The sequence below is a fragment of the Lagopus muta genome, chromosome 4 (assembly GCF_023343835.1).
Source record: "Lagopus muta isolate bLagMut1 chromosome 4, bLagMut1 primary, whole genome shotgun sequence".
Lineage (NCBI taxonomy): Eukaryota > Metazoa > Chordata > Aves > Galliformes > Phasianidae > Lagopus > Lagopus muta.
The window spans coordinates 26,470,963-26,486,270 of NC_064436.1; the positions used below are offsets into that span (position 1 = coordinate 26,470,963).

At 39.9% G+C, this 15,308-nt stretch overlaps 1 protein-coding gene across 15 annotated transcripts in view; it reads right to left on the bottom strand.

Annotated features, from left to right (window-relative positions):
• The window catches only part of MAPK10 (mitogen-activated protein kinase 10), a 113,901-nt gene that overhangs the window by 23,332 nt on the left and 75,261 nt on the right, over nucleotides 1-15,308 (bottom strand). For all 15 annotated transcript variants that reach the window (XM_048940959.1, XM_048940969.1, XM_048940972.1 and 12 more), the window contains 5 exons: nucleotides 11,071-11,240; nucleotides 4,131-4,260; nucleotides 3,284-3,342; nucleotides 2,016-2,154; nucleotides 846-1,011 (listed from right to left, as the gene is read on the bottom strand). In XM_048940959.1, the coding sequence (XP_048796916.1) occupies nucleotides 846-1,011; nucleotides 2,016-2,154; nucleotides 3,284-3,342; nucleotides 4,131-4,260; nucleotides 11,071-11,240 (664 nt within the window). The remainder of the gene's footprint in view (nucleotides 1-845; nucleotides 1,012-2,015; nucleotides 2,155-3,283; nucleotides 3,343-4,130; nucleotides 4,261-11,070; nucleotides 11,241-15,308) is intronic.

Consider the following 15,308-nt stretch of genomic DNA (forward strand, 5'->3'; position numbering starts at 1 on the left):
CCCTGCTCAGTCTATCTGGCACTCTGAGTTTAGGTGTAAAATGAGGATAATGTTTAAAGTCTCCCCTTCATTCCTTGCAAAATGTACACTGTCCATACTTGTTCCTCCATAGCATGTGCACCCTCCCTGTTCTTCCCAACGTTTCCAGGGACCAAGAGTTCCCCAATTCCCTCTTGGACTCTTCAGAGCAAAACACCACTCGCATTTGGATAGAAATTACATCTGGATGCAAATATAGATGAATGATTTCTCTTTATTTTAAACTTCAGGGTTTTTTTTTTCCCTTTCTCCTCTCCAACTCTATTTTCTGTTAAGAAGAGACTCAAACTACAGAATTTACACCTAGATCTCAGCCACATTAATTCAGTCAACAAAATCTGCAACTTTAGTTAAATCTATCATAAAGATAGAAATTGGTTTTGAAATTTAGATATACTCCCAGGTTTGGAGGAATCAGAGAAGGGCCAGGATTCTCTACTTCAGCTTCTTCCTTCCTCAAACAATGGAGAGACCCAGCCCCAAATCCCTTGCGCATTAGTCCCAGCAGTTTGCACCTTCATAGCCACAGAAGCAAAACACCTGGTGCTTGGAAAGGGCTCTTTGTGTTTGATTAGCTCAACAATAACTAAGAACGGTTTCCCATTATTCCCACACTGATAACTCCATCCACTATTACACCCCCAAAACAGTAGATTCCTGCAGCACCCAAGAACGAGAACTTCCTCCCCATCACCTGCCTTTTATATTCATGATGTCTTTTCCTGATACATTTTCTGTTTCTCCTCCTGGTGCCCCTACAGCCACAGATCCACCTCACACCTGTGTGCTCCGACATGCAGCCCTACCGTTCTCCTTGTAGCCCATTCCCAGGATGACCTCCGGAGCTCTGTAGTACCGTGTCACCACGTACGGAGTCATCATGAAGCTGGTGCCCGCGGTCCTGGCCAGCCCGAAATCCAAAATCTTCAGCGTGCAGTCAGATTTTACCACAATGTTACTTGGTTTTAAATCCTGCAAAAGATTGTAAAAGAGTGAAAAGAGTGCATAAAGCCATAGCCACAGCAGGGATTGACACTGATTTTTCAGGCCACCCTTAAAATACTCTTGCACTCATCAGTGGTTTCGATCAGAAATCACTCATAAGCATGTAGCAAAAACTCTGTGTCTGTTTCTCTGCAATATCTTGCAAAAAGTGTTGTCCATTTGGCATACCTTGGGGCTGTACTGGTGTGAAATAACTTCACTGGGCTGCTTGAGAAGTTCATATGAGTATAAAAGTATTATTTTGTGGGTTTTTTTGTTTTTTGTTTTTTTTTTAATGCTGTCAGCCTCACAGAGATATTCCATCTGTCTTATGTGGAGATGGTTTACTGCTTCATTTGTTTTAATAAGAATTCAACTCATCCTTTCTCAGAAATTATCTTGAAACCATATCCACATCTTCTTACGTACATACAACATAGCAAGAAATAAAATCTTTGCTTACTATAAGGCAACATTCCTCTTGTGAACCATTTCAGTAGCCCTATGCTCTTCCATTCATAAGGAAAGGGACATATTTTATTTTTTTTCATCTGGAAATACAAAATTAGTACCAGACCACTGTAATAAAGAATAGGGATGTTTTGAATCCATTCAGCACTGCCTCATATACTCCCAGTCACACGAACTGATCTTCTGTTGTTAAGGATCACAGTGCTACCTCCCGCACTCACAGCCACATTTTAAGGAGCAATAACATTTCTGTAGACATTTCAGAGATCATAATTGCTTTGGTGATTTCCAGTGCATATTGGTGATTATTATCATTATTTTTGATAAGCACATTTCCTAAGGACAGTTCTAAAGCAGACATGAAGCAACTCTGTGAATGGGATGGGATGTGATTGGTAAATGCACAGTGATTTTACTGGGGTAGGGCTTAGACCCACAGCACACAAGAAACTCAACAGGTTTCCAAAGTCTCCACAAGGATGGCATTTGCCACCCTGAGTTCCAAACTGAAGTCTCCTTACCCTGTGAATAATTCCTGCAGAGTGCAGGTGCTTGATGCCGCAGAGCATTTGGTACAGCAGGTAGGACATTCGCTCATGGTCTAGCTCCATCTGAATCACCTGGCACAGGTTGGCATCCATCAGCTCCATCACCAGGTAACTGAATGGAATAGCAAAGCCAGGAAGGTTATCAGCTGTGTTGAGAAGAACCACAGCATTGCCTCCAGTAACTAACAATGTCAGAAAAGTCACAAGCGTCCCATGCCATGGCCGCTTGGCCTTCAGTAATGGCTCCCACAGCACATGCAGAAACCAAGTGCAGTCTGAGCAGCTCCAACATGCATTCACATATGAAATATCTCCAGACTCCTCCTAAGACTACACGGCTTAACTCAGTTATTGGTCCTGAGCTTCTAGCAAATAAACTTCATTGACAAACTCAGCAAAACCTGAACCCAGTCCCCTTCAGAAGGAAGTTAATAGGTTCAACACATCGGCAGACATCTCAGAAGCACAGCTTATGTGATCACAAATTGATCAACTTCTGTGTGCCACTTAATTACATCCTCATTGCAACATGACAGCAAACTTTGGCGAAAACATCAGTTTTCTGTTTCTATGTGAAATGCACGCCTCATCTTCTCTCCAGCACTGGTCACCTCCTGTGCTCTGCACATGTCTGCAGGAACAATACAATGCAGAACATTCATATACTAATACTAAAACCATCCTTGCCCAACTCTGACAACTATTTGTCTCATCACAACTGAATATCAGAGTACAGAATAGGAATATGTTTCCATACCATGCATACAAGATATGGGTAAGACTGAAAGCTAAAAGGAATAGAGCTACACTGCACTGTTTGTAGTTCCATTTGGTGCAGCTTCATACTCTGCACAGCAGAGCTTTTGCAATTGGAGTATGCCCAGCAGAGATGCAGTTGTCCTCTCCACTGAATATGAGTTACCCAGGCAAGCAATTAAAGGCAGTCAGAGGCTATTACAACGCAAACATGAAGGATGTTCCGCATCAATCTCTCTTACAGGAAATTATTTTGGAGTAAATTGCTGCACACTTCTAGCACATCAGAAACCCAGTATTGGCACCTTACAGATACCTTGAACACAGGAATGCAGATAGCTGTCCGATCACAGTGCAGACTACTCATGGACATTTTTCAGAGAGGCTCATAACCTGCTAAGTGTTCTGCTGAGTTATTGCATTCATGGTACACTAGAACACTGCATTTCAAAAGCTTTGGTTTAATTACTCCCCGTATTACTTACACATCCTGGAACTCCTCCAGAGATTTCTGTGGTGTGAAGACATTTAATAAACTGATAATCTGAAAGACAGAGCAAAGCAAAATAGAAGTGATAAAGATAAAGCAGTCAAACTCATTTTGAAGCACATACTGAAAGATAAAATCTATTTTTCACTGCTCGATTAATACCAACACCTGAGCACATTATGACTCAGTAAGAAGTCAGTAGTATTCAAAATAAAATGCCTCAGATCTCCCAGATGTCTTCAAGGTGCAATTGTTATTTGTTTCTAAGAGAAGGATTAGTGATGATGGATAACTAGCCACATGCTCAGGGTGAAGGAGTCCTCTGAATGTTGAGGGCTCAATTCAAAAACTGACTGAGGATCCATCCACAATAACAGCCCACATGGACACACTGAGAGCAGAGGGATAAATCAATGCCTAGAGATGGGGGAGAGGGTGCTAAAGTGACAAGTGAAGTCCTGATCAAGGTGTGATACCTGAGCATGGGTATCCCAACTCAAGAGACGCCTCTTTGAGTCTCATACTCAGTGACAAGTGGTTCGAGCCAGAACGCCAACAAACACTTCCCTATTTCCAGAGAAACAGTAGAGAAAAACATGCTCTGCTCTCTCTCCTTCCATCCCTACTCTCCTATCAGGGCTCCCATTCGGCACAGTCTTCACAGATGTACATGAAAGAAAACCACTCACCTATGTGAAAAAGCAGCCCTTGATCAGTTTACTTTTCATTTCTCTCTTTCTCTCTTTTTTAATTTTAAATTTTAAATTAAAAAAGACCCCCAAAATAAGAATTTTCTTCTGAACGAACCAAAACACCAGTCTGACTCCCTGCATAAAACTTACATTTTTGTGATTCACACACTTCATGAGGACCAGCTCTCTGTAAGCACGCTTGGCATGGGTTTGGTTCTGGAATGGTCTGCTGAGCTTCTTAATGGCCACATTTCTATCAAGGATGGCATCATATGCAGCACTGCAATCGTGACAAACACAGGGGTTATACATTGTAAAGGAAATCTTTCATTTCCTACGGCAAATTCCTGAGTCTCAAGACTGCTATTTCCATTTTTCCTTTCCTTGAAGAAAATTCTGGGACAAGGAGAGATTGTCTAGTGAGAGGAAAGAAACCAGTGAAAGGAAGCACATCAGCAAGGAAGAGCATGCACCCGTACTTCTGACATCCGGTTTCTTGGGATTCTAACCTTTATTTTTAAGGGACAGAAATAAAAGATTAATTAACACTAAGTAAAAGTACAGTGAGAACTGGAGGAGAAAGCAAAGCAGCTCAGTGTAGTGGGAACATCAGAAAGGCTTCTAAAACTCCTGATTAAGGACATGTTCACCAAGTGTCTCAATGAACAATTCTCCATTTTTATTTGGAATCCATTTAGTCTTTTCCTTATCACATTTTCTAATGGAATCAAATAATTTAATCATTCCTTTAGACCATATCATCCAGTTCCAATTACATGCCTGGAAACAGGACTATTTCTCAAAATTTCTTTCTCGTTTCCTTTTCATAAAGAAAATAAATTGTTATGTATGCTTAATTAAAAAAAATTGAGTACATGAAGAAATTCAGCTTTGGTTTGCAAAGTGGTCTCTTAAAAATAGGCTTTTCAAATTCTCCTTTTAAGTTTCAAAATATTTTGCACAACTTCCACGTATTTTGATAATTTTTACCTCTTATGAGTTTGAACCAATTATTTTGGTTGCCCAAATATGATGACACAAATTCCAGCTTCTGCATTTTATAAATGCAAGTTTGAAATATTCTCAGACTAAAACAGTCCTCAGATCCCATTCCTGATTATTCCTTTTCCCAAGAATGTGGAAAGGTTTACTAAATGTTTTTGCTGCAGCAAGAAAAGCAGCATTGCATTCCCCACAGGGTAACTCTACTAAATCACTTCTTGTTGTTCAAGCAACGACAACCTGAAGCACCAGAGCAACTCTCCAAAATCACGTTTTTTCCTATTAATCCTTGTGTATTGTAGATATTTACTCACATTATCCTACTGACTGTGTACAAAGCAGAAAGCACACAAGTATCAGAAGCTGAGTAACAAAGCCAACAGAAATTTACAAGCACACCAAAAAGTGTTGGCAATATCTACTTTGAAATGTCTTCTCCTTCTCCACTCTGTGATTCCCAGTAACACTACTCCTACGTCAGAAGCACACCAAATATGTACCCAAAAAGGAACAATTGATTAACAGAGATAGTGAGAAATGTGAGACATGATGGTGGATCTGTGGCTTTCATTCTCTTTTGGGTTCATTACAATGGGACATCATAAAAGCAAAGACAAAAATATCCTTATTCTATTCATAAAATATTACGTTTTATGGAAACAAAAAGTCAGAGGAGTTTAAAAACAGTATCTTTGAATAGCTAACTGTTCCACATCCATCATTTAAGGACATTTATTGAAAATATATCTCAACAGACAAATGTCTGAGCTAATTCACACTGCTTAATCACCCAGCATCTTTAAAAAAGACAATCATATACCAGAGAATCACTCGAGTAGGAAGGGATCCTTAAAGGTCATCTAACTCAACTCCTTTGCAGTAAACAAGAACATCTGCAGTTAGATTGGGTTGCTTATAGCCCCATCCAGCCTGACCTTGAGTGTCTCCGAGGACAGGGCATCCACCACCTCTCTGGTCAACTGTGCTAGTGCTTCACCATCCTTTGCGTAAAAAACATTTTCCTTGCATCCAATCTGCTTCTGTCCTGTTTGTTCACTTTTTCTGAGTTTTTCTCTCTCAGGCAAGGCAGGAGATACAAAAGCACCAATTTAAAATCTGCAACGCCTTTGTAAGTGCTTAGGAACAATCCATTCCCAGTCCACCATGTAACACAACAGCTTCTTCCTCAACTACAGAAGAAGAAAAAACAACCCCAATAATCCTTTGTACAGTGGTATTCACTTTGAGACACTGGGATCTCAACTGCAGTTCTCTCCTCACCTTCCATCAAACAGGTGTCCAACTACCTTAAGAAATAAATATGGGACTTCATTGCACTGAGTCAATTAATAACACTGATGCCTTTTCCTACTCACTGGAGAAAAGCTTTTGTTCACCAACAGCTAGTGCTGCATCTTAGCACAATGAAATCACAGGTCCTACATGTGGGCCTTCTCTCTGGGGCTTGTAGAGGAAGTCCTTCCTTTGAAACACCAAGGTTAGCACCAATAACCTACCAGCCTTCCTAAGAAAATCTTCAATCATAGGCATAAGTGTGTTATCTAAACAGGTGGCTTAGGGGAGCAGGAGTAAGAGAGAATAATGAGTGCCTGAAAACTACTCTGAGAAAGCTGCTTGTGAAAGGCAAGGCCAAGATCTCCAATAATGGGCAGGACACACATCACAAAGTCTGGGCTCCTTTCTCTATGAACTGTATTAAAACACTATGTTCACCTACAAAATTATTTATGAATTTATAGAGCTGATTTATTTTGGTAACGAGGACCATAATTCAACCCTGGGTCCTGCTATAAAATGTTATTTCATAATAAGCTCAAAATTTTTTTTCCAAGTTTACCATTGTATCTCTGGCAGCTGTGCAGAAGTAAAACACAATAAATAAACTCCCCAACAACTGTTTATGACATTTTAAATTGTCATTTAAGGTAAATCCCTTATTTTTAAGGTAAAAGTGAGTGTTAAAACTGTCTTTTAAATAATGTGAAACAAAACAATTTAGCGGAGAAAAAATTTAGCCAGATGTGACAATAAATTTATCAAGACTCATGAGTAATTTCAGCTACTTAATGAGTCTTTGCTGTCTCCATTTAAAAAAAAAGAAAAAAAGAAAAAAGCAAATCAAACTCATTTCAGGGCTCATGAATTTATACAGACAACCATAAATTGGATCACTGTTTACCAGTGATTTTGTGTGAGAGTTCAGTCATTTGAAGGAGCAAGCAATCACTTGTCTACATACATTAAAAAGAAAAGAAAAGAACACTCTAGGTTAATGTCCAAGATGCTTTTTGAAGACACTTATAAATACTTCAAAATTGCTCTTCCCCTGCAGTGCTAACACTTTTAATCACTAATATTTGTAACTCCTATTTCAGTCTCCCCCAGAATGAAGTACCAGCATGTACAAAGACAAATTGTTGAAACTTTTCTGAAAATCTCTTCCTAGTATGAAAACAACATTCTGACTCACAAAACACTGCAAACTGGCAATATTACACCACCACTCCCTTTGGGGCCAGGTTGATTCTAGGTATATCTCAATACGCTGTTCACTTAATTTCTCCTCTGAATAGCACATACTTTTTCTTCTAGGAAAATCACAGATCTGTGTTGTGGTGAGGACTCATATGGAGTACTGTGTCCGTATCTGGTACCCTCAGTACAGAAGAGACATGGACCTGTTAGAGAGCGTCCAGAGGAGGGCAACAAAAATGATCCAAGGAACAGAAAACCTCTCCTATGAGAACAGTCTGAGAGAACTGGGCTGTTCAGCCCGGAGAAGGCTCTGGGTAGACCTGATAGTTGCCTTTCAATATCTACATGGGGGCTATAAGAAAAAGGGGACAGACTCTTTAACAGAGTCTGTTGTGAAAGAATAAGGGATAGTGATTTCAAACTAAAAGGGAGAAGGATTTACACTGGATGTAAGGAAGAAGTTTTTTACATTAAGTAAGTACATTAAGTGTGATGAGGCACTGACACAGGTTGTCCAGAGAGGTGCTGGAAGCCCCATACCTGATGACATTCAAGGTCAGGGTGAACTGGGCTCTGAGCAATCTGATCAAGCTATGGGCATCCCTGTTGACTGCAGGGGAGTTGGACTAGATGGCCTCTAAGGGTCCTCTCCAACTCAATTCTATAATACCGTGATTCAGTTTATTAGGCAGCTTGTGATCTGAACAGCTACCAGATCTCTTAAAAACCATCCTCAAAGCATCCTTCATGCTCAAAAGCATTTTTCCAAGACACACAAACTTCTCACACAACCTATGAAGCATAAACCACGTTCCAGCTGACGCTGCACTACGCTGTATTCCAACAATCTATAGTACAAAAGCCTATTTTCACTCTTTACTAAAATCCAAAAATAAAACATTCTGGATCTCAAGTAAAAGACTTCATCTGGCTCACCTTGCCCAGACAACACTGTCTGGTGATAATAGAAACATCTATAAGCACCCACATGGTCCTAGCCAGACCAAGTTTCTTCACAAGAAACCACTATATTCTTAATTGCTTGCATCCTCAAGTGTGTAAGTGATGTCTGTTGGAAGACTGAGGCTTCTCCTTGATTCCACCATAAATTCAAGAGCCCTCCTAGCTCCTTCAAATTGTTTTTGAAATATTCCAGTATAGCATAACTTTTCTACAAACCAGAGGCAGTGTGAAAAATATCAGATAGTTTCAAAACGGTTAACTGAAAGCTAATGCAGATATTCTACATATAACTTGCATCCAGAAAACCAGCATTCATTCAAATGAAAATACACGAAATATACATGAAAATACACTGACTCCAACATCAGTCTATTTCTGATGATTTTATGCAAATGAGAATACCTCTCCTTTGTCTAAATATCCATATCCACAGGCACAAGGTGATCTGTCTCTTGCTCTCTCTTAAAATAAGGCAGTTGCTACCTCTCCTCCTCCAGCACTGCAGAAAGGTATCAGTTCCCTGTTCTCTCAGTCACTAAGATAGGACATACTTAATAAAAACCAGAAAAACATGCTCAACTCATTTTATCTTTGAAGTTTTTTTTGTTTCTACTGCAGACCTAAAACTCATGGCCAAAAGTCAAAGTACGTTGATAACACTTAGCTCAATAAATTATAAACTCTGCTTCGTCCAAGTCTCATTGTCATCACACCTACAATACCACAACAATTTTACAAAAGCACACCACTCTTCCTCACAGACATCTGGGAGATTTACAGTAAGCAGTCTGTACTGTCATCAGTAGTAGGAATATCTCTGCTCAGAATCCAGGCTGTTTTCTTTTCTCCTTCTAGCAAAAACCATTTCGTGAACATGGCTAGCGCAAATCCCAGTGAAAGTTCCCACACCAATTTCACAAGATACCAAGCACAGGATGTCCAAAGCCACACTTGCTCACCAAGTTTTTTGTTATTTCACATGGGCACAATGACATTTATAACAAACACGTCACATGGCTTGCTCTTTTTCACAAATCTTTAGTAAATTATCAGCTCCCAAAGAACTCTATACCTTTACTGTAATGTTTCCACAACAGGAAAATGGATTTGTCCTTGATGTAAATTTCAGGATAACGAATGAAGACCAAGTCCCTGTTTCTTTTATAGCCACATTCCCTGCTTCCTATGCCCACTACTGTTCCATGAGAGGTATTACTGTCCATGCAAATTCTCTTGCTGAAATCTACCCATAGAATCATGTAAGACAAGCTGGAGGCACTGGGGACAACTCCTCCAGGTTAGTAAAAGCAATGCTGCTGCTAGCAGATGGAAACTGGTCCTGAAGTGAGTGCTGAGGCAGTCCCTGACACAGAAGATGAATGTGTAATGTGTAGCTAATCGGTACTGAAGGGTTTGATACCAAATTATTGACCAACTACTACAAGAAAGGTTCCTGTTTCTGAGGATGTGGGCACTGCCATTCTGAGATCAAGTGCCAGGCAAAGCAGAAAACCATTCTCAGCAATCAACTCTCCCAGCACAAGCAAAGCTTCTTATGAGCTTTGAAGATTTGGACAAGACCAAAAGCTGGACAACTGCTGTTACTGCTGGCAGCAGTTTTGTCCTGAACGTGGACCTGGCATTTAGCAGTAATAATCTACCTTTTTCACTCAATAATTAACAACTCCTGACATACACTAAAGCAGTCTCTAACAGCTGGGTAAGCCCTCATTGCACCCAGCAAGCTGGCAGTTCCCACCAAATTCTTGCTTTACCATAGGTTCTTAATGTGCTACTCTCAGCTTGTTCATGCCTTTCTGGTAAATTATGACTCACAACAGGTAGACTGCAACATGGCACATGCTAAACAAAAATGATGATCTACCCTATCAGTCACATAACTCTTCTCCATCTGTCCCATGAAACTGTACAGCCTTTTATGGCCTCAAAGTATTGCTCAGCCATTTAGGGAAATTGGCAGTACTTCCCACGTCAGCTTTCTTGTTTTCTCATTTGGCTTTCTGTCCTTGGGCATTCCTAACATCTCCTGTCAACTATTAGTATAGAAGACAAATTCACGTTATGTTACAGATCTTACTTAGCTTAACTGCCTTTTTTTTTTTTTTTTTTTTTGAAGAAAAAGACTTCATTTTATTTTATTTTTGCTGTTTTTAATTGACCCATTTTAAGCTATATTTAGCCCTTTCCTGTTTGAGAACTTATTAGCAGCTACCTTGCTGCAAAAGGTTTCCAATGCAGATGCTGCAGAATGCTCTAGACGTGACCAGTTTCTACACAGTGCTCTCTGATTTTTTCTGCATGAATACTGAAATTACAGGGTTTACCCAGGATGTAATTTGCACTGCCTCTGGAAATAGTGTCACAGTTGTCAAGTGCAGTCAGGTTCTTTCTCTTTCTCCCTTGCTAGTTGCGTTTTGCTATGTGGAGAAACAAATCCCATGCTAACATCCTCACCAGCAGCAGAATTTATCAGACTTCTTTTGCCTCAGGATGTTTGTTGCCCAATGCTCATTTTTGCAATTGTAGACAATATCTGTGACTAGCAAAGTGTGAAGAAATGCAAAAGGCAAATCGTACTGAAAAGCAAAGAGAAAGTGCTGATACTCACCAAACTATTCCCTGAGCCCCAGAGCCAATTGGTTTCAAGTTCTGGTAGCGCTTGAGAACAGTGAAGGTCGAGTCACCCACTTCCACACTGTAGAACTGGTTGTCAACTTTGCTTTTGCTCATGTTGTAATGCTTGGCAATGTATGACACATCCACTTGTTTCCCAAATCCCTGTTGTGCAGAAGGGAAGGGGGTTGGGAAGGAAGACAGAAACCCAAGCTGTAAAACATCAGAATATTGAGGAAACGCAGTCAGTTCCATTTTAAAATATGAATTCTTGCCATTTTAGGCGACAGAGTTCAATAGCTCAGGAGAGTTTACCAGTTCTGTATTTTTGGGAACCAGAAATGCTGTTTCTGTGATTGTAGCATTTTAGTGTTAGTCCCCACAAAATAAATTATTTTCATTAAAGAAAAATAATACAGGTTACTACAAACCTGTTGTGCTTGCACAGAAGATAGCACTACAGAGCTGTAACCTTGCCCATATATGCAAGCATTACCAGACATAAAGTTCCATCATGGCCTTTTGAGGTCTGCTGGTATCCTTTGTTCACCAAAGAATACAGAGTAAAATACGTACTGACTACGAGATAAACATTGTGATTTCATGTCTGTAACTGAGGATTCCATCCTATGTCACACTGAGCACAGGACACAGAAGTTCAGTATGCCACAGAGCTGTCCTGGAGCAGTGGATGATTCACCCAGGGAATCCATGTTCCCTAGATGCACTCTGAAGAGGAGAAATAGAGCCCAAATGTACACCTGCTGCCGCACTTGCATCTCTCTTCCTCTGCATTCATTTCCAGTGCTCGCAAATGCAATGTTTGAATTTCCCTGATATATATATATATATATATATACTTATATATATATAACGTTTGAAGTTTATCTGATATAAATTGCTTTTTCAATAAATCTGAATAATCAATAATGCTACGTGACTGAACAATAATACTAAGATGAATTTTGATGGAGAAAGGAAAAACAAAAACTTTCCTTGAAGGATACAATTTTTTCATTTAAAAAATACGCAATTCCAGTGTTCCATAAAGCTGGCATTAAAAATAGAGAACTGATCCTGCCAGTAACTGGGGTTCTCTGGTTTGCCCTGGGATGAATGAATGCCCTTTTTCTGTCAGTTATCCTGCCAGAGTGCTGGTGGTCATTGATAGGGTGGTTAATCCCAGCTGCCTCATTCGGAGGCTTTGAAGTGCCCTAGCTGCAGCCATGCATTCAAACAGAAAATCTCATTTCAGAAGAACAATTAGAAACACTGCACTTACTCATGAATCAGACACAGGGCAAGGAATCCCCCCTCTCCCCAAATGATGAAGGAAAGAAACATACCCATACTGACACAAGTGCTAAATCCAAGGTTAAAGAGTAGAATAACTCTGAAAGAGGTATGGATTTTTCCCATCTAAAGAAAGAAAATTAGCATCTGATTTGCACTGTGCAGCTTTAGTCTCAAAGCTCCTACTGCTATGAGCAGACAGATGAATAAATCCAGCTTGCTCAGCTACTCCTACCAGACCTGGAACTGAGCAGCTTTATTTGAATAATGTGCTCCTGAATGACAGGAAATAATTCCAGTTCCCTCTGGCTACACTAACACATTTGCATCATGTTTTATCCTGATGTCATTATCAGAACAATGCAGACTATATTCAGCATTAACATCCGTTACTGTAAAACCAATGTTAGGGAAGTGTCAGCATAATCACTGCACTGCTTAGAGAGCCCAAATCACAGCCAGCTTCTCTGGAAGAGCCAGAGAAAGTACCTTGCTCAGGCCTGAGGAACCACTGCCAGTCAGCATCACCGGTACTGACCTCCCCACCTGTAATGTACGTGGTACAGGTGTAAATGGGATAAGTTATTTTTGTCACTTTGAGTTCAGAATCCTAAACACATGAACATCACTTCTTTTGAAGTCAGGCAGAGCCTGTGAATGACTGGACTTAGGAACCTCACAATGCCACAGATTGTTTTCTGAAGTGCTGCAGCTCCAGCAGGTAGGTATTTGTATTATTACAATTATTGTTTGCAGTTCTCTAGTCATTCCAACAGTAACTGAAGAAACATCAGCCAACAGGAGCCTGTAGGGTCTGATCAGAACACAATGGTCTCAACAAGCAGCTTTCCCCTCATTAACACACACTTTTAGAATGATAGAATCAAAGAATCATTGAAATTGGAAAAGATCTCTAAGACCATCTTGTACGAGCATTAACTCATCACCACTACTAACCCATGTTCACAGTTCCACATCTCCACAGTTCTTGAACACCTCCAGGGATGGTTATTCCACCTCCTTCCTGGGCAGCCTTTGCCACTGCATCACCACTCTGAGAAGAAATGCTTCCTAATTCACAGATTCATAGAACCATTCAGGTTGGAAAAGACCTCTAAGATTATCTAGATTAACCATCAGCCCATCAGCACATTGTTCACTTTCCTACAACAACCCCTCTATTGTTCACATGCAACCAGAAAAGGTAAAGACAGCTTCATTATTTATGGAAGCTTGTGAAAAGTAACACTTTCTTAAAATCTACTTAACATTGAGCAATGAGCTCACATCACTTCTGCTTTGATAGAAAAGACACTCAGAATTACTCTCAAATATCAGGCACACTAATGTGGCTGGAAGTCGACTCTAAGCAAAATGCCTCCTGCAAGTAACATGCACTTTGGCTGCTGGAGACAGGCAAACCAGGCTTCCAATCAGCTACCCATCTGCCCCCTCTCTTTAAAACTACACTGGTAATAAAATGCAGAAAAATACTCCGCTGATTTTCAGCAGAAAATCAGCAAAGTTAAAGCACAACGGGCCTACTGCTTAAGCCCAAAGTAATACTCCCATAAGAATTATGGGTCAAACAATGTAATTTTCCTTGTCTGATCAATATTTAAATCAAATCTCCAAAGAAATGAATTAACAGTGTTATTAATCACATTTGATCAGATCTCCATATCAGAGTGACAAATAAGCAAATCACAAATGATTTCGAAATCAACTCAAAAGTCACTTCTGAAACAAGGACAAAGAAACGGTCTCTTAAAATTCAGCTACAAAGGCTTTACCCTAAGCAAGGAAATGCATGCCCTCAATAGATGCACACACCCAGAAGACAACTTTCTTTCATATTTGGTGGATACCGCAACCTCAAGAACAGAGAAACCCTCATCAAGAAGAAACTAGAAGCTCTTCATTCACTATTAACTGGAGAAAAAAAATGGTGCTCACACTTATGTTTACTTGGGAAGTCGTACTGAAAGTCTGTAGATCTTGCCAAGATCTTCCAGAATTTCACTACAGTTCATAAATTTTCAAGTGAGCTCCAAATGAACTTGGCATGTTATGCTACTTGGACTCCAGCATAGCAGTAAACATTGCAAGAACAAAAATATTTAGACACAAAATTCTCTATCCTTTTTGTCTGGGACAGTTTCGCAGGTCTTTGTGTTAGGTGAAAGATAATTGCTGAAACACAAACAATGCATCTGAATGTCATTATTTCATGGCTTCTATAAATATTTGGACAACAGAATCAAACTTTCAACACTAACTAGAAATTAACCATCCATGTACAGGAATTTTCTTTGGCCATAACACATTCAAAACTTACAGCATGTACCAAATGTCATTCTCCTTCTTCTGTGCTGGGAAACTTCAGATTAAAAGAAGTTAAGCTTTTGGAACTGAACGTACATCTATCCAAATGGGGTTGGCAGCCATAGCTGCACAGTTATTTGCCCAGTATCCCAATGGCTTGGGAGGAAAGGAAATGAACTACCAAGCCTCAGGGGATGGAGGTGAAGGGAAATGCTAGTCCTAACATTAGCATATGCCTTAGAAACACGTTATTTGTTTTCAAAGAACAGCTATTGAAAAACAGAGTGAAACTCCACTTATTGCCTTGCTCATAGTCACAAGATGCATTCTTTTCCTTTTTTCTTTTTTTTTTCTTCTTTTTTTTCCTGTTTTACAGTGTAAGCAGTGATAGAGATAAGAAAGCACAACAGAATAACAACACTATTTTCTGTAGTTTGAGGTGAATTGTTTCCTGATATTTTCCCCCCTTATTTACCTACTTCTGCTTCACGAAAGGAGGATATTGACTACTTTTCACTGGTGAACATCTGTTTCTGAACACCATTCCCCCTGTTATTGATAAACTCACAATAGAAAGACTTCTTACAGCTCAGCACTTCACATCCATCTTTTAGC